At 49.3% G+C, this 19,884-nt stretch overlaps 2 protein-coding genes across 5 annotated transcripts in view; both read left to right on the forward strand.

Annotated features, from left to right (window-relative positions):
* The window catches only part of LOC123724056 (rab11 family-interacting protein 4A), a 117,332-nt gene extending 103,504 nt beyond the window's left edge, over positions 1–13,828 (forward strand). For 3 of the 4 annotated variants that reach the window (XM_045715863.2, XM_045715865.2, XM_045715864.2), the window contains 5 exons: positions 2,961–3,042; positions 4,182–4,319; positions 6,169–6,312; positions 7,934–8,077; positions 10,673–13,828. In XM_045715863.2, coding sequence (XP_045571819.1) covers positions 2,961–3,042; positions 4,182–4,319; positions 6,169–6,312; positions 7,934–8,077; positions 10,673–10,795 — 631 coding nt within the window. In that variant the 3' untranslated portion in view covers positions 10,796–13,828. Of the gene's footprint in view, positions 1–2,960; positions 3,043–4,181; positions 4,320–6,168; positions 6,929–7,933; positions 8,078–10,672 lie in introns of all 4 variants that reach the window. The other variant, XR_014391739.1, reaches the window with a different exon arrangement.
* A 1,510-nt stretch (positions 13,829–15,338) lies between these two features.
* On the forward strand, positions 15,339–19,628 carry LOC145877437 (uncharacterized). The gene is made up of 3 exons (XM_082972932.1): positions 15,339–15,426; positions 15,759–15,966; positions 17,028–19,628. The coding sequence occupies exons 2-3, from the start codon at positions 15,762–15,764 to the stop codon at positions 17,234–17,236; spliced, it is 414 nt and encodes a 137-aa protein (XP_082829058.1). The 5' UTR covers positions 15,339–15,426; positions 15,759–15,761; the 3' UTR covers positions 17,237–19,628.
* Positions 19,629–19,884: the final 256 nt, after the last annotated feature.

Below are 19,884 nucleotides of genomic sequence, written 5' to 3' on the forward strand. Positions count from 1 at the left end.
CCACCTTAGTAACGCACAGGAACACCTTTAGTAACACACAGGAACACCACCTTTGTAACGCACAGGAACACCACCTTAGTAACACACAGGAACACCACCTTAGTAACGCACAGGAACACCACCTTTAGTAACACACAGGAACACCACCTTAGTAACACACAGGAACACCACCTTTAGTAACACACAGGAACACCACCTTAGTAACACACAGGAACACCTTTAGTAACACACAGGAACACCACCTTAGTAACACACAGGAACACCACCTTAGTAACGCACAGGAACACCACCTTTAGTAACGCACAGGAACACCACCTTAGTAACGCACAGGAACACCACCTTAGTAACGCACAGGAACACCACCTTAGTAACACACAGGAACACCACCTTAGTAACACACAGGAACACCACCTTAGTAACACACAGGAACACCACCTTAGTAACACACAGGAACACCACCTTAGTAACACACAGGAACACCACCTTAGTAACACACAGGAACACCACCTTAGTAACGCACAGGAACACCACCTTAGTAACGCACAGGAACACCTTTAGTAACACACAGGAACACCACCTTTGTAACGCACAGGAACACCACCTTAGTAACACACAGGAACACCACCTTAGTAACGCACAGGAACACCACCTTTAGTAACGCACAGGAACACCACCTTAGTAACGCACAGGAACACCACCTTAGTAACACATAGGAACACCACCTTTAGTAACACACAGGAACACCTTTAGTAACGCACAGGAACACCACCTTAGTAACGCACAGGAACACCCTTAGTAACACACAGGAACACCCTTAGTAACGCACAGGAACACCACCTTAGTAACGCACAGGAACACCACCTTAGTAACGCACAGGAACACCACCTTAGTAACGCACAGGAACACCACCTTAGTAACGCACAGGAACACCTTTAGTAACACACAGGAACACCACCTTTGTAACGCACAGGAACACCACCTTAGTAACACACAGGAACAGCACCTTAGTAACACACAGGAACACCACCTTAGTAACACACAGGAACACCACCTTAGTAACACACAGGAACAGCACCTTAGTAACACACAGGAACACCACCTTAGTAACGCACAGGAACACCACCTTAGTAACGCACAGGAACACCTTTAGTAACACACAGGAACACCACCTTTGTAACGCACAGGAACACCACCTTAGTAACACACAGGAACACCACCTTAGTAACGCACAGGAACACCACCTTTAGTAACACACAGGAACACCACCTTAGTAACACACAGGAACACCACCTTTAGTAACACACAGGAACACCACCTTAGTAACACACAGGAACACCTTTAGTAACACACAGGAACACCACCTTAGTAACACACAGGAACACCACCTTAGTAACGCACAGGAACACCACCTTTAGTAACGCACAGGAACACCACCTTAGTAACGCACAGGAACACCACCTTAGTAACGCACAGGAACACCACCTTAGTAACACACAGGAACACCACCTTAGTAACACACAGGAACACCACCTTAGTAACACACAGGAACACCACCTTAGTAACACACAGGAACACCACCTTAGTAACACACAGGAACACCACCTTAGTAACACACAGGAACACCACCTTAGTAACGCACAGGAACACCACCTTAGTAACGCACAGGAACACCTTTAGTAACACACAGGAACACCACCTTTGTAACGCACAGGAACACCACCTTAGTAACACACAGGAACACCACCTTAGTAACGCACAGGAACACCACCTTTAGTAACGCACAGGAACACCACCTTAGTAACGCACAGGAACACCACCTTAGTAACACATAGGAACACCACCTTTAGTAACACACAGGAACACCTTTAGTAACGCACAGGAACACCACCTTAGTAACGCACAGGAACACCCTTAGTAACACACAGGAACACCCTTAGTAACGCACAGGAACACCACCTTAGTAACGCACAGGAACACCACCTTAGTAACGCACAGGAACACCACCTTAGTAACACACAGGAACACCACCTTAGTAACACACAGGAACACCACCTTAGTAACACACAGGAACACCACCTTAGTAACACACAGGAACACCACCTTAGTAACACACAGGAACACCACCTTAGTAACACACAGGAACACCACCTTAGTAACACACAGGAACACCACCTTAGTAACGCACAGGAACACCACCTTAGTAACGCACAGGAACACCTTTAGTAACGCACAGGAACACCACCTTTGTAACGCACAGGAACACCACCTTAGTAACACACAGGAACACCACCTTAGTAACGCACAGGAACACCACCTTTAGTAACGCACAGGAACACCACCTTAGTAACACACAGGAACACCACCTTAGTAACACATAGGAACACCACCTTTAGTAACACACAGGAACACCTTTAGTAACGCACAGGAACACCACCTTAGTAACGCACAGGAACACCCTTAGTAACACACAGGAACACCCTTAGTAACGCACAGGAACACCACCTTAGTAACGCACAGAAACACCACCTTAGTAACGCACAGGAACACCACCTTAGTAACACACAGGAACACCACCTTAGTAACACACAGGAACACCACCTTAGTAACACACAGGAACACCACCTTAGTAACACACAGGAACACCACCTTAGTAACACACAGGAACACCACCTTAGTAACACACAGGAACACCACCTTAGTAACACACAGGAACACCACCTTAGTAACACACAGGAACACCACCTTAGTAACGCACAGGAACACCACCTTAGTAACGCACAGGAACACCACCTTAGTAACGCACAGGAACACCACCTTAGTAACGCACAGGAACACCACCTTAGTAACGCACAGGAACACCACCTTAGTAACGCACAGGAACACCACCTTAGTAACGCACAGGAACAGCTGTAAATTGGTAGTAGAAATGGTAGATGTTTGGCTAACTGTTTTCTCTATAGAGTTCAGCAGCTGGAGGAGGAGAATGGAGAGATGAAACTGAACGTGTGTAAACTGAAGTCTCAGACTGAGAAACTAGACCAGGTGGGTGGTCATAAAGTATGTCTGGCTGTCTGCCTGCCTGTCTGTCAATGGATAACTCTCTCCCGTCTCCCTCTCTCCCCCGTCTCCCTCTCTCCCCCGTCTCCCTCTCTCCCCCGTCTCCCTCTCTCCCCCGTCTCCCTCTCTCCCCCGTCTCCCTCTCTCCCCCGTCTCCCTCTCTCCCCGTCTCCCTCTCTCCCCCGTCTCCCTCTCTCCCCCGTCTCCCTCTCTCCCCCGTCTCCCTCTCTCCCTCTCTCCCCCGTCTCCCTCTCTCCCCCGTCTCCCTCTCTCCCCCGTCTCCCTCTCTCCCCCGTCTCCCTCTCTCTCCCGTCTCTCTCTCTCTCTCTCTCCCGTCTCCCTCTCCCTCTCCCGTCTCCCTCTCCCGTCTCCCTCTCCCTCTCCCGTCTCCCTCTCCCGTCTCCCTCTCCCGTCTCCCTCCCTCTCTCTCTCCCGTCTCCCTCCCTCTCTCTCTCCCGTCTCCCTCTCTCTCTCTCTCTCCCGTCTCCCTCTCTCTCTCTCTCCCGTCTCCCTCTCTCTCTCTCCCGTCTCCCTCTCTCTCTCTCTCCCGTCTCCCTCTCTCTCTCCCGTCTCCCTCCCTCTCTCTCTCCCGTCTCCCTCCCTCTCTCTCTCCCGTCTCCCTCCCTCTCTCTCTCCCGTCTCCCTCCCTCTCTCTCTCCCGTCTCCCTCCCTCTCTCTCTCCCGTCTCCCTCCCTCTCTCTCTCCCGTCTCCCTCTCCCTCTCTCTCTCCCGTCTCCCTCTCCCGTCTCCCTCCCTCTCTCTCTCCCGTCTCCCTCCCTCTCTCTCTCCCGTCTCCCTCTCTCTCTCTCTCCCGTCTCCCTCTCTCTCTCTCCCGTCTCCCTCTCTCTCTCTCTCTCTCTCCCGTCTCCCTCTCTCTCTCTCTCCCGTCTCCCTCTCTCTCTCTCTCTCTCCCGTCTCCCTCTCTCTCTCTCTCTCTCCCGTCTCCCTCTCTCTCTCTCTCTCTCCCGTCTCCCTCTCTCTCTCTCTCTCTCCCGTCTCCCTCTCTCTCTCTCTCTCTCCCGTCTCCCTCTCTCTCTCTCTCTCTCCCGTCTCCCTCTCTCTCTCTCTCTCTCCCGTCTCTCTCTCTCTCCCGTCTTCCTCTCTCTCCCGTCTCCCTCTCTCAGGAGAAGCAGCGTATGACAGACCGGTTAGAGGACACCAGTCTGAGGCTGAAGGATGAGATGGACCTCTACAGGAAGATGATGGACAAGCTGTGGCAGAACAGACATGAATTCCAGAAGGAGAGAGAGGCCATGCAAGAGGTACGGACACACACACACAATATAATTGTAATATACACTGCTCAAAAAAATAAAGGGAACACTTAAACAACACAATGTAACTCCAAGTCAATCACACTTCTGTGAAATCAAACTGTCCACTTAGGGAGCAACACTGATTGACAATACATTTCACATGCTGTTGTGCAAATGGAATAGACAACAGGTGGAAATTATAGGCAATTAGCAAGACACCCCCAATAAAGGAGTGGTTCTGCAGGTGGTAACCACAGACCACTTCTCAGTTCCTATGCTTCCTGGCTGATGTTTTGGTCACATTTCAATGCTGGCGATGCTTTCACTCTAGTGGTAGCATGAGACGGAGTCTACAACCCACACAAGTGGCTCAGGTAGTGCAGCTCATCCAGGATGGCACATCAATGCGAGCTGTGGCAAGAAGGTTTGCTGTGTCTGTCAGCGTAGTGTCCAGAGCATGGAGGCGCTACCAGGAGACAGGCCAGTACATCAGGAGACGTGGAGGAGGCCATAGGAGGGCAACAACCCAGCAGCAGGACCGCTACCCCCGCCTTTGTGCAAGGAGGAGCAGGAGAAGCACTGCCAGAGCCCTGCAAAATGACCTCCAGCAGGCCACAAATGTGCATGTGTCTGCTCAAACGGTTAGAAACAGACTCCATGAGGGTGGTATGAGGGCCTGACGTCCACAGGTGGGGGTTGTGCTTACAGCCCAACACCGTGCAGGATGTTTGGCATTTGCCAGAGAACACCAAGATTGGCAAATTCGCCACTGGCGCCCTGTGCTCTTCACAGATGAAAGCAGGTTCACACTGAGCACGTGACAGACGTGACAGAGTCTGGAGACGCCATGGAGAACGTTCTGCTGCCTGCAACATCCTCCAGCATGACCGGTTTGGCGGTGGGTCAGTCATGGTGTGGGGTGGCATTTCTTTGGGGGGCCGCACAGCCCTCCATGTGCTCGCCAGAGGTAGCCTGACTGCCATTAGGTACCGAGATGAGATCCTCAGACCCCTTGTGAGACCATATGCTGGTGCGGTTGGCCCTGGGTTCCTCCTAATGCAAGACAATGCTAGACCTCATGTGGCTGGAGTGTGTCAGCAGTTCCTGCAAGAGGAAGGCATTGATGCTATGGACTGGCCCGCCCGTTCCCCAGACCTGAATCCAATTGAGCACATCTGGGACATCATGTCTCGCTCCATCCACCAACGCCACGTTGCACCACAGACTGTCCAGGAGTTGGCGGATGCTTTAGTCCAGGTCTGGGAGGAGATCCCTCAGGAGACCATCCGCACCTCATCAGGAGCATGCCCAGGCGTTGTAGGGAGGTCATACAGGCACGTGGATGCCACACACACTACTGAGCCTCATTTTGACTTGTTTTAAGGACATTACATCAAAGTTGGATCAGCCTGTAGTGTGGTTTTCCACTTTAATTTTGAGTGTGACTCCAAATCCAGACCTCCATGGGTTGATAAATTGGATTTCCATTGATTATTTTTGTGTGATTTTGTTGTCAGCACATTCAACTATGTAAAGAAAAAAGTATTTAATAAGATTATTTCTTTCATTCAGATCTAGGATGTGTTGTTTAAGTGTTCCCTTTATTTTTTTGAGCAGTATATTTTCCTCCATTCGTTCCTATTGCACTGAACTGCTTTAGTGACCAAATTCACCAACTTCTATATTTTAACTTCTGATCACCTAGGAAACTATATTGATGTGACAGACAAACTCTCCCTCTCTCTCTCCCTCTGTCCCTCTGTCCCTCCCTCCGTCCCTCCAACTCTCCCCCTCCCTCTCTCCCCCTCCATCTCTCCCCCCCTCCATCTCTCTCCCCCTCCCTCCATCTCTGTAGTTGATAGAGGACCTGCGTCGGGAGTTGGAGCACCTGCAGCTGTTTAAACTGGGTTCAGAGGCGGGGCAGGGGGCGGGGCTATCAGAATACAACGCCAAGACACGGGAAATAGAGATGGAGCATGAGGTCAAGAGACTCAAACAGGTGAGGAAATAGAGATGGAGCATGAGGTCAAGAGACTCAAACAGGTGAGGAAATAGAGATGGAGCATGAGGTCAAGAGACTCAAACAGGTGAGGAAATAGAGATGGAGCATGAGGTCAAGAGACTCAAACAGGTGAGGAAATAGAGATGGAGCATGAGGTCAAGAGACTCAAACAGGTGAGGAAATAGAGATGGAGCATGAGGTCAAGAGACTCAAACAGGTGAGGAAATAGAGATGGAGCATGAGGTCAAGAGACTCAAACAGGTGAGGAAATAGAGATGGAGCATGAGGTCAAGAGACTCAAACAGGTGAGGAAATAGAGATGGAGCATGAGGTCAAGAGACTCAAACAGGTGAGGAAATAGAGATGGAGCATGAGGTCAAGAGACTCAAACAGGTGAGGAAATAGAGATGGAGCATGAGGTCAAGAGACTCAAACAGGTGAGGAAATAGAGATGGAGCATGAGGTCAAGAGACTCAAACAGGTGAGGAAATAGAGATGGAGCATGAGGTCAAGAGACTCAAACAGGTGAGGAAATAGAGATGGAGCATGAGGTCAAGAGACTCAAACAGGTGAGGAAATAGAGATGGAGCATGAGGTCAAGAGACTCAAACAGGTGAGGCACACACGCTGAACGTGTACACACACACACACACACACACACACACACGCTGAACGTGTACACACACACACACACACACACGCTGAACGTGTACACACACACACGCTGAACGTGTACACACACACACACACGCTGAACGTGTAAACACACACACACACGCTGAACGTGTAAACACACACACACACGCTGAACGTGTAAACACACACACACACGCTGAATGTGTACACACACACACACACACGCTGAACGTGTAAACACATACAAAGAGACATACACTGAGTGTACAAAACATTAAGAACACCTGCTCTCTCCATGACAGACTGACCAGGTGAATCCAGGTGAAAGATATGATCCCTTATTAATGTCACTTGTTAAATCCACTTCAATCAGTGCAGATGAAGGGGAGGAGACAGGTTAAATAAGGATTTTTAAGCCTTGAGACAATTGAGACATGGATAGTGTGTGTGTTCCATTCAGAGGGTGAATGGGCAAGACAACATATTTAAGTGCCTTTGAACGGGGTATGGTAGTAGGTGTCAGGGGCAGCGGTTTGTGTCAAGAACTGCAATGCTGCTGGGTTTTTCACGCTCAACAGTTTCCTGTGTGTATCAAGAGTGGTCCACCACTCAAAGGACATCCAGCCATCTGGACACAACTGTGGGAAGCATTGGAGTCAACATGGGCCAGCATCCCTGTGGAACGCTTTCAACACCTTGTAGAGTCCATGACCTGATGAATTGAGGCTGTTCTGAGGGTAAAAGGTGGTGCAACTCAATATTAGGAGGGTGTTCAATATTAGAAACAGTTTCTCAGAGTTTATATTCTAACTCCTCTTTCTCCTTCCTCTCCCTCTTTCCTCCCTCCCTCTCGCCACCCTCTTTCCTCCTCTCTCTCTACCCTCTTCCCTCCTTCCTCAATCCCTCTTTCTCTACCCTCTTCCTTCCTCCCTCCCTCTCTCCACCCTCTTCCCTCCCTCCCTCCCTCCCTCTCTCTCTACAGGAGAACTTTAAGCTGCGGGACCAGAACGATGACCTGAACAGTCAGATCCTCAGTCTGAGTCTGTATGAAGCTAAGAACCTGTTTGCCTGCCACACCAAGGCCCAGTCACTGGCTGCTGAGATAGACAACGCTTCTAGGGACGAGGTGAGAGGATCTGACTGTGGAGTGGGGTGGGGTAGAGTGGAGTGGGGTGGGGTAGAGTAGAGTGGGTTAGGGTGGGGTAGAATGGGGTAGAGTGGAATGGGTTAGGGTGGAGTAGGGTAGAATGGGGTAGGGTGGAGTGGGTGTAGGGTGGGGTGGGGTAGAGTTGGGTGGGTTAGAGTAGGGTGGGGTGGGTTAGGGTGGAGTGGGGTAGGGTGGAGTGGGGTAGAATGGAGTAGGGTGGGGTAGGGTGAGGTGGGTGTAGGGTGGGTAGGGTAGGGTGGGTGTGGGGTGGGTGTAGGGTGGAGTGGGTGTGGGGTAGGGGGGGAGGGTGGAGTGGGTGTAGGGTAGGGTGGAGTGAGGTAGGGTGGAGTGGGGTAGGGTGGAGTGGGGTAGGGTGGAGTGGGTGTGGGGTAGGGTGGGGTAGGGTGGAGTGGGTGTAGGGTGGAGTAGGGTAGGGTGGAGTGGGGTAGGGTAGATTGGGAGTAGGGTGGAGTGGGGTAGGGTGGAGTGGGGGTGGAGTGGAGTGGGAGTATGGTGGGGTAGGGTGGGGTAGGGTGGAGTGGGAGTAGGGTGGGGTACCCCCCCTCTCCCCCTTCCTACCCTCCCTCTCCCCCTTCCTGCCCTCCCTCTCCCCTTTCCCTCCCTCTCCCCTTCCTACCCCCCTCTCCCCCTTCCTACCCTCTCCCTCTCCCCTTCCCTCCCTCTCCCCCTTCCTACCCTCCCTCTCCCCTTCCAACCCTCCCTCTCCCCTTTCCTTCCCTCTCCCCCTTCCTACCCTCCCTCTCCCCTTTCCCTCCCTCTCCCCCTTCCTACCCCCCTCTCCCCCTTCCTACCCTCCCTCTCCCCTTTCCCTCCCTCTCCCCCTTCCTACCCCCCTCTCCCCCTTCCTACCCTCCCTCTCCCCCTTCCTACCCTCCCTCTCCCCCTTCCTACCCTCCCTCTCCCCTTCCTACCCCCCTCTCCCCTTCCTACCCTCTCCCCCTTCCTACCCTCCCTCTCCCCTTTCCCTCCCTCTCCCCCTTCCTACCCTCCCTCTCCCCCTTCCAACCCTCCCTCTCCCCTTTCCTTCCCTCTCCCCCTTCCTACCCTCCCTCTCCCCTTTCCCTCCCTCTCCCCCTTCCTACCCCCCCTCTCCCCCTTCCTACCCCCCTCTCCCCCTTCCTACCCTCCCTCTCCCCTTTCCCTCCCTCTCCCCTTCCTACCCCCCTCTCCCCCTTCCTACCCTCCCTCTCCCCCTTCCTACCCTCCCTCTCCCTTTCCTACCCTCCCTCTCCCCCTTCCTACCCTCCCTCTCCCCTTTCCTACCCTCCCTCTCCCCTTTCCCTCCCTCTCCCCCTTCCTACCCCCCCTCTCCCCCTTCCTACCCTCTCCCCCTTCCTACCCTCCCTCTCCCCCTTCCTACCCTCCCTCTCCCCCTTCCTACCCTCCTCTCCCCTTCCTACCCTCCCTCTCCCCTTTCCTACCCTCCCTCTCCCCTTTCCTACCCTCCCTCTCCCCCTTCCTACCCCCCCTCTCCCCCTTCCTACCCTCCCTCTCCCCCTTCCTACCCTCCCTCTCCCCTTTCCTACCCTCCCTCTCCCCCTTCCTACCCCCCCTCTCCCCCTTCCTACCCTCCCTCTCCCCCTTCCTACCCTCCCTCTCCCCTTTCCTACCCTCCCTCTCCCCCTTCCTACCCTCCCTCTCCCCCTTCCTACCCCCCCTCTCCCCCCTTCCTACCCTCCCTCTCCCCCTTCCTACCCTCCCTCTCCCCTTTCCCCTCCCTCTCCCCCTTCCTACCCCCCCTCTCCCCCTTCCTACCCTCTCCCCCTTCCTACCCTCCCTCTCCCCTTTCCCTCCCTCTCCCCCTTCCTACCCTCCCTCTCCCCCTTCCAACCCTCCCTCTCCCCTTTCCTTCCCTCTCCCCTTTCCCTCCCTCTCCCCCTTCCTACCCCCCCTCTCCCCCTTCCTACCCCCCCTCCCCCCCTCCTCCCCCCTCTCCCCTTCCTACCCTCCCTCTCCCCTTTCCCTCCCTCTCCCCTTCCTACCCCCCCTCTCCCCCTTCCTACCCCCCCTCTCCCCCTTCCTACCCTCCCTCTCCCCCTTCCTACCCTCCCTCTCCCCCTTCCTACCCTCCCTCTCCCCTTTCCTACCCTCCCTCTCCCCTTTCCCTCCCTCTCCCCCTTCCTACCCCCCCTCTCCCCCTTCCTACCCTCTCCCCCTTCCTACCCTCCCTCTCCCCCCCTTCCTACCCCCCCTCTCCCCCTTCCTACCCTCTCCCCCTTCCTACCCTCCCTCTCCCCTTTCCTACCCTCCCTCTCCCCCTTCCTACCCCCCCTCTCCCCCTTCCTACCCCCCCTCTCCCCCTTCCTACCCTCCCTCTCCCCTTTCCTACCCTCCCTCTCCCCCTTCCTACCCTCCCTCTCCCCTTTCCTTCCCTCTCCCCCTTCCTACCCTCCCTCTCCCCCTTCCTACCCTCCCTCTCCCCCTTCCTACCCTCCCTCTCCCCCTTCCTACCCTCCCTCTCCCCCTTCCTACCCTCCCTCTCCCCCTTCCTACCCTCCCTCTCCCCTCTCCCTCCCTCTCCCTCCTGTTGTCCTCCTCCCTCCTCTCCTCTAGTTGGTAGATGCTCTGAAGGAACAGGAATGTGTAAACCTTCGTCTGAGACAGTATATGGATAAAATCATCCTGGCCATTCTGGACCACAACCCCTCAATCCTGGAGATCAAGAGTAACAGTTAAACACACACTCTCACACACACACTCTCACACACACACTTCCACGCCTGGGGATGGGACAGAACTTAAAACAACTGACAGCTGTCTGTGGTTTACAGCTGAAACTCGCCGTCTATCTGTCAATCAACTGTTAGATGTCCCGCCTCCTTTATCTATCCCACCAATGATTAACTGTTGTTATGTTGCCAAGAAAAGAAACGGTGGTATTGAATGACTCTACCTGGATGATGTTGTGTTGGAGTAGCTATCTGGAGACTAGTAGTATTATCATGGTGTTCACTTTATTATGATGATGAGGAGGATGATGATTATTCTAAGTTATGCAGACACACTCCCTCTGGGTTCACTAGCTCCAGTATGACTGTCCATTAGCCTCGAATGATGTAATCATTTATTACTGATTCAACAATGGGAATATTTGCAAACAGAGCACCACTTCTGATTGGCTAACTGAGCTGTTCAATCACATTCAAAAGTGGGTAAAGGTCGTAGGTGAGCGGATGAGGAAGTAACAGATAGTGTGGGTAGGTTAAGGAAAGGAATTTAAGATCTGATAGCTTGGTAGAGATGGAGTCGTTGGCCCTATTGGGGCTGTTCTGATGTTTGATGCCAGGATACAGTACCAGTCAACAGTGAGGTGTGCAACAGGGACCAAGGGTGTGTCTCAATAGTCACTTCCTCTTCTTGTCTTCTCTTTCATCTTCAGTGATAGGATAGGTGAAAGCTGCTCGACTACTTTGGACCAGGGCCCAATGACACCCTATTCCCTTTTTATAGTGCACTACTTTGGACTAGACCCAATGTCACCCTATTCTCTTTATAGTGCACTACTTTGGACCAGACCCAATGACACCCGATTCTCTTTATAGTGCACTACTTTGGACCAGGACCCGTAGGGATTAGGGTGCCATTAGGGATGCATAGACAGTGTAGGTACTACTAGGAGTATAACCAGCTTGTTGTGCTGTATAGTAATGTATAACCTCCGTGCACGGACTTACGTGTTCGTAGTAGGGAAACACATTGTATTACGGTCCTCATGTAATTCTACACTGAAAACATAGGGTCCTGTTCAATAGGGATACATTGTTTTCAAACTGAGTCGAATGGTACAAGTACTACCTGAACTTGTCCAATAAGAACAAATGTTTTTGTTTTCCGTTGCAAAACGTTTTGCTACCGTGTGCCCTAGTGAACACGACCCACCCTGGACTTGAAAAAGGCCAACAAGAGGTATCAATGTGGTAGTTATTTAGGGGACAAACCTGACTTTCCACTCAAGTCAAACTGTTCACTCAGTCATGCCTTGATGTCAATGGGAGACGAGGTGAAAATGTTACGTAAATGGAAGTTAGGATTTGCCTCTAAGAGAATAAGTGTCATGAGTTGTTAGGACAATGTCTATAAAGGTTAAATGTTTATTTTTCATACAGATCTATAAGATGATAAAGGTTGTGGACGGTCTTTTGATCAGACTGGAATGAGGGTAAGGAGATGTCAGAGCATTGGGGGTGAGATCTGTCCATTATCGAGAACAACATGGTAGTCACTATAATCAATGAATCGCCATGACGATAATCCCTGGATCTAGGGTGTATGTAAGAGGGTGGGGCCAGCTCATATATAGAGTGTATAGGTTCTGTAATACCTATAGATTGAGAGAGCTCTTTTCTGTGTATGTCATGATTGTACTGTGCCACCCACACACACACACACCACAGTAGCTTGTTGAATTCACTGTACTGTAGATGGATAGATAGCCAGGACTTCAGGTCATTGATTTCACCTCGTTAATAACTGATTGTGTCTCTAAAGAAGAATCTGTGTAGACAGTCAGTGTGATGTCACACTAACACTAGTTTTGCTTCGTTGCACAAATTGTACTAATGAGCAGTTTTCTCATGGTGTTTTCATGGTTTCTCATGGTGTTTTCATGGTTTCTCATGGTGTTTTCATGGTTTCTCATGGTTTCTCATGGTTTCTTCATGGTTTCTCATGGTTTCTCATGGTGTTTTCATGGTTTCTCATGGTGTTTTCATGGTTTCTCATGGTTTCTCATGGTGTTTTCATGGTTTCTCATGGTGTTTTCATGGTTTCTCATGGTTTTTTCATGGTTTCTCATGGTTTTTTCATGGTTTCTCATGGTGTTTTCATGGTTTCTCATGGTTTCTCATGTTCTCTCATGGTTTCTCATGTCTTATTCAGTTTCTAGTTTTTCTTTGTGCCTTTTGTAAATGAGCAACGAGGTGTCACCATTAGATTGAGGTTATTTTTCTAGTCATGTTTTTTTAGTTTGTCCGTTGGTCATCGTGAGTGAGCTTTTTATCAGTTTGCTTTCCAACACGTCGCCGGAGCATTTTTCATACATTGTAAAGTTTCTACAGAATGTAGTTAGTTTGTATTGATGTGCCACTGACTCATCCAACCTAATAACTAGTATTTTATAGAGTTTAAAAAAGGAGTTCTATCCTAGAGGTGATGTTCTGTGTGACCTGGAAATGTATAGCACATGTTAATGACGTTGTCGTAGCGACTGTATTTACTATAGGATGACCACCCTGGACTGATAAACAACATCAACAGGCTGAGTCTGGAACTAGGGAATTAGAATCATAGAATCATTCTAATTCTGTGTGACTGAAAACAGCCAAGGCTTGAAAAGTCCCATGGTTTAATACTGTGAATCTCAGGCCCCGTTTGAGTACTTTAACAATGCATCCTACCATCATCTTCTCCTTGAGGTAATATAATCACTGATTAGGAAGGGATTGGATAAGTGAATGTATGTTTGCCATCATGTTTACACCTGTCTAACATGGTCAGATCAGTGATGACTTGGAGGGAGGAAGGATGCATCTGTGAGGTATTTGAACAGGCCCGTCAGTCTTTCGATAGACATATCGTGATGTGTTCACCTCACGCTAAAGATCACTGATGTTGTTCTGCTCATGTACTGTTGGTCTGACAGTGACTTATAGGATGTTGTACAAACTTGAAAATGTAAATAAAATGAATTTGATTTGGCATGACCAAGGACTGAGTGGCTGTAGTGTTTTAATTACACTTTACCAATTTCCAATGTCTTATTTAAGTGAAATGTAGGCCTATTTTATTATTTAAGTGAAATGTAGGCCTATTTTATTATTTAAGTGAAATGTAGGCCTATTTTTATGAATATTACATGTTATGAGTTGGGTGCTAAATGTATGATGTTGGAAATGTGGTACTTAGCAAGTAATGTACATTTTTAGTGTACTTTGTCTCATTCATAAATCAGCAGAGAATTAGTTCCTATAAAACTCATAGGCAGTGTTTACATACTATTACATTTTTATATCAATGTTGGCCAGGGATCATCAACTAGATTCAGATGGGTCGGAAGAAGCCCAAACGGGTATAATACATGACTAAAACATAATCATTTCATATCTTGTTTCCGTTTGTATTGGATCACATATTTCTCTATTATTCGTGATAATACTTTGGAACAGATTTCCAAATATAAAGTCACTTGGAGCTGATTTGCTGGTGTTTTTGCAGTCTTTTATGTCCAACAATATTAAATAAATAAATAAAAAAATCTCTGAAAACTTGGGGGTCAAATTCCGCTGCCAATTGGGGGAATGTAGGTCTTCCCTGCACACCCTAAATAAACTGTCAGTCAATTGTTTAACTGAGAAACGCATGTCTGTTGGCCCCCCCTGCTGAATATCAGTCATTAACATGTCTGTTGGCCCCCCTGCTGGATATCAGAGTCATTAACATGTCTGTTGGCCCCCCTGCTGAATATCAGAGTCATTAACATGTCTGTTGGCCCCCCTGCTGGATATCAGAGTCATTAACATGTCTGTTGGCCCCCCTGCTGGATATCAGAGTCATTAACATGTCTGTTGGCCCCCCTGCTGGATATCAGAGTCATTAACATGTCTGTTGGCCCCCCTGCTGGATATCAGAGTCATTAACATGTCTGTTGGCCCCCCCTGCTGGATATCAGAGTCATTAACATGTCTGTTGGCCCCCCCTGCTGGATATCAGAGTCATTAACATGTCTGTTGGCCCCCCCTGCTGGATATCAGAGTCATTAACATGTCTGTTGGCCCCCCCTGCTGGATATCAGATTCATTAACATGTCTGTTGGCCCCCCTGCTGGATATCAGAGTCATTAACATGTCTGTTGGCCCCCCTGCTGGATATCAGAGTCATTAACATGTCTGTTGGCCCCCCTGCTGGATATCAGAGTCATTAACATGTCTGTTGGCCCCCCTGCTGGATATCAGAGTCATTAACATGTCTGTTGGCCCCCCTGCTGGATATCAGAGTCATTAACATGTCTGTTGGCCCCCCTGCTGGATATCAGAGTCATTAACATGTCTGTTGACCCCCCTGCTGGATATCAGAGTCATTAACATGTCTGTTGGCCCCCCTGCTGGATATCAGAGTCATTAACATGTCTGTTGGCTCCCCCTGCTGGATATCAGAGTCATTAACATGTCTGTTGTAATGCCATCCATAACCACGTCGTGTCGCTGGCGGCACTATTCCAACAGGATTATAATGATCGCTTCGGCGGCCAGCAGTAAATCACAACATACAACTTTTGAATGGTGAAGAGAGTAGCTAGCTGGCGCTAACTGGTAACGACAATTTAATATCTTATCCTAGATTTGAATCATATAGATACAATCATCACACTACTTTTCTCTGCACTTAATTGATTTTCACAGGTTGACATGCATTGAGTGTAAACTATATCTAGAATTGGTCAAGTGATTTTAGCGGACTAATATAGCTAGGTAACATGGCTTGCTAACAAACCAAACCATGTGCCTGTATGGCTCACTGTCCAGCTGTATTGTTTTAGACATAACTTCAGGCCACTATTCAGTACGCAAGCATCTGCTACTGGATTAGCGTGTGTGTGTGTGCGTGCGTGTGTGTGTGTGTGTGTGTGTGTGTGTGTTCCAAGGCCATGCCCATGGTGCTCTTCAGAACTTGGGCACGCTACCCAACCTTCATCTACAAGGATGCTGAAGATGATGGTAACCTGGAGATAGAGAATGACGAAGAGGAGGAGAGGAGGGGAGTTACCAGGTCCCAGAATCAGCTGGTGGTCTCTGAAGAAGAAGAGGAGGAGGACTGGGAAGCAGAGATTAACAACAGCAGACTATTTTATGGTGAGGATGTTATACACACTTTCTCCCAGTTAGGTACAAGTTTTGTTATTTGGGATATGAAGGAAATCACTTGAAACATAAAAACACTCCCCCCTCTTTCCTCCACCTCTCCCCCACTTCCCGCCACCTCTCCCCCCACTTCCCTCCACCTCTCCCCCCTCTTCCCTCCACCTCTCCCCCCTCTTCCCTCCACCTCTCCCCCCTCTTCCCTCCACCTATCCCCCCTCTTCCCTCCACCTCTCCCCCCTCTTCCCTCCACCTCTCCCCCCTCTTCCCTCCACCTCTCCCCCCTCTTCCCTCCACCTATCCCCCCTCTTCCCTCCACCTCTCCCCCCTCTTCCCTCCATCTCTCCCCCCTCTTCCCTCCACCTCTCCCCCCTCTTCCCTCCACCTCTCCCCCCTCTTCCCTCCACCTCTTCCCTCCACCTCTCTTCCCTCCACCTCTCCCCCTCTTCCCTCCACCTCTCCCCCCTCTTCCCTCCACCTCTCCCCCACTTCCCGCCACCTCTCCCCCCTCTTTCCTCCACCTTATCCCCCTCTCCTCCCCCTCTCTGTCCTCCACCTCTCCCCCCTTCCCTCCACCTCTCCCCCCTTCCCTCCAACTCCCCCTCTTTCCTCCAACTCCCCCTCTTTCCTCCAACTCCCCCCCTCTTTCCTCCAACTCCCCCCTCTTTCCTCCAACTCCCCCCTCTTTCCTTTACCTCTCCCCCTCTCTCTTTCCTTTACCTCTCCCCCTCTCTTTCCTTCACCTCTCCCCCCTCTCTTTCCTTCACCTCTCCCCCCTCTCTTTCCTTCACCTCTCCCCCCTCTCCTCCCCCTCTCTGTCCTCTCCTCCCTCCACCTCTCCCCCCTTCCCTCCAACTCCCCCTCTCTTTCCTCCAACTCCCCCTCTCTTTCCTCCAACTCCCCCTCTCTTTCCTCCAACTCCCCCCTCTCTTTCCTCCACCTCTCCCCCTCTCTTTCCTTCACCTCTCCCCCCTCTCTTTCCTTCACCTCTCCCCCCTCTCTTCACCTCTCCCCCCTCCCCCTCCCTCCCTCGCTCTCCTCACCTCTCCCTGTAGCCCCAGAGGACCTGTTGAGCCCAGGTGTTGTCCATCCCTCCCAGTCCCACCCTAGCAGTGTGCCCTCTCCCTGGCCAGTCCAGGTACACTACCACTACACCCCCTCCGTGCACCATACCCCTCCTGTCCTCTGGGGGCGCCACTGGGAGCATACTGCTGCACTCACCACCACCACGGCCGACCAGTTTGAAGATGCAGAAGAAGAATGAAGCTCTTGGGGAAATCTGTTCTACCTGATAGTTAATATCACCCACCTGATGTCCCAGGTCTAAATCAGTTCTACCTGATAGTTAATATCACCCACCTGATGTCCCAGGTCTAAATCAGTTCTACCTGATAGTTAATATCACCCACCTGATGTCCCAGGTCTAAATCAGTCCTACCTGATAGTTAATATCACCCACCTGATGTCCCAGGTCTAAATCAGTTCTACCTGATAGTTAATATCACCCACCTGATGTCCCAGGTCTAAATCAGTTCTACCTGATAGTTAATATCACCCACCTGATGTCCCAGGTCTAAATCAGTCCTACCTGATAGTTAATATCACCCACCTGATGTCCCAGGTCTAAATCAGTCCTACCTGATAGTTAATATCACCCACCTGATGTCCCAGGTCTAAATCAGTCCTACCTGATAGTTAATATCACCCACCTGATGTCCCAGGTCTAAATCAGTCCTACCTGATAGTTAATATCACCCACCTGATGTCCCAGGTCTAAATCAGTCCTACCTGATAGTTAATATCACCCACCTGATGTCCCAGGTCTAAATCTGTCCTACCTGATAGTTAATATCACCCACCTGATGTCCCAGGTCTAAATCAGTTCTACCTGATAGTTAATATCACCCACCTGATGTCCCAGGTCTAAATCAGTCCTACCTGATAGTTAATATCACCCACCTGATGTCCCAGGTCTAAATCAGTTCTACCTGATAGTTAATATCACCCACCTGATGTCCCAGGTCTAAATCAGTTCTACCTGGTAGTTAATATCACCCACCTGATGTCCCAGGTCTAAATCAGTCCTACCTGATAGTTAATATCACCCACCTGATGTCCCAGGTCTAAATCAGTCCCTGATCAGAGGAGAATAATGAAAAAAGCACTGGAAGGTCTTCAAGGTCCGGATTAGAATTTGAGGGCTCTAGGTAATAATGATTGATTGGATGTATTTTTCCAGAGCTCAAAGGGCTCTGGGAAAATGACTCTGATAGTGAAGGGGGAATCTCATCTCTTCCACCACCAATATGGGGCGGCACGTAGCCTAGTGGTTAGAGCGTTGGGCCAGTAACCGAAAGGTTGCAAGGTCGAATCCCCGAGCTGACATGGTAAAAATCTGTCGTTCTGCCCCTGAACAAGGCAGTTAACCCACCGTTCCTAGGCCGTCACTGTAAATAAGAATTTGTTGTTAACTGACTTGCCTAGTTAGATAAAGTTTAAATAAATAAATGTGGATTTCCTACGGTGATCAACAGCAACCATTTTGTGCCAGAAGTCATCTGGGTAGTTGCCAAGGTCTTGACTACATGACATCCTAAACATGGCCTATGACGTGATCGTAACACAGCCGTTCACAGATACTTTAAAGCTTCTGGGGCTGGAGTTACCAGGGACCTCACCATACCATATTGTCATGATACTTAGGTGGCGTTACGATATGTGTTGAGACACATGATTCTATATGTACTGCTATTCCATTGTGATTTGATGTTCCAAACATATTTTTCACCATATGTCTGCTGTAGAGATACAAGAAAGCATGAGAAAACAAGTTTTGATCAGTCATGGACATAAAAGTGCTGAAAACAAATTGTCTTCCTATTTAAGAACAAGCTATGAAGGAGAAATCCTGGAGTTCTGCTGGAGGTACAGACAACTAGCACAAAAACAGTATTGTGATATTGTCAAAATGATGCAGTACAATATATCGTCACTAAATAATATCCTGAAATGTAACTATTGATTTCCCATCACTATTGTGCAGAGGAGTTTGCTTGGTTATGCAACGGGGGGTATATACATACAGTGGTGGCTGAGTACGTTGATCCCTGGCACTTCCTAAAGAATTCTCTATTGTCAAATAAGTTGAAATTGTAGAAAACCTTTAGTCTCCTTGTTATTGGATTGGCAACACTGGAGAACCCAAACTGAAGTTTAATGTAGACAATAGAAACAAATGGCCACCCAGGAGTTTGTACATGTTTAGTTACTGAGCTTTCAGAAAGTATTCACACACCTGGACTTTATCCACATTTTGTTGTGTTACTGCCTGAATTTAACATTCATTACATTTAGATGTTGTGTCATTGGCCTACACACAATACTCCATAATGTCAAAGTGGAGTTATGTTTTTATAATTGTTTTACAAATTAATAAAAAATGAAAAGTCTAAAATCATTAATGATTCCATCCTTTTGTTATGGAAACGCCAAAATAAGTTCAGGAGTAAAAATGTGCTTAACAAGCCACATAATAAGTTGCATGGACTCAGTCTGTGTATTTAACATGATTTTTAAATGACTACCTCATCTCTTTACTCCACACATACAATTATCTGTAAGGTCCCTCAGTCGAACAGTGAATTTCAGACACAGATTCAACCACAATGCTTCATAAAGAAAGCCTCCTATTGGTAGATGGGTAAAAATAAAAAATAAGCAGACATTGAATATCTCTTTAAGCATGGTGAAGTTATTAATTACACTTTGGATGGTGTATCAATGGCTGTGATAGAAAACTGAAGATGGATCAACAACATTGTAGTTACTCCACAATACCAACCTAAATGACAGAGTGAAAAGATGGAAGCCAGTACAGAATAAAATATGCATCCTGTTTGCAACAAGGCAGGC

Source organism: Salmo salar, chromosome 03 (assembly GCF_965601325.2).
Source record: "Salmo salar chromosome 03, fSalSal1, whole genome shotgun sequence".
Taxonomy (NCBI): domain Eukaryota; kingdom Metazoa; phylum Chordata; class Actinopteri; order Salmoniformes; family Salmonidae; genus Salmo; species Salmo salar.

Excerpts from the sequence above, each read along its gene's own strand:
- LOC145877437 (XM_082972932.1), top strand. The coding sequence starts at position 15,762 with ATGCCCATGGTGCTCTTCAGAACTTGGGCACGCTACCCAACCTTCATC. Across the intron at positions 15,967-17,027 it reads CAACAGCAGACTATTTTATG|CCCCAGAGGACCTGTTGAGC; the intron begins GTGAGGATGTTA and ends CTCTCCCTGTAG.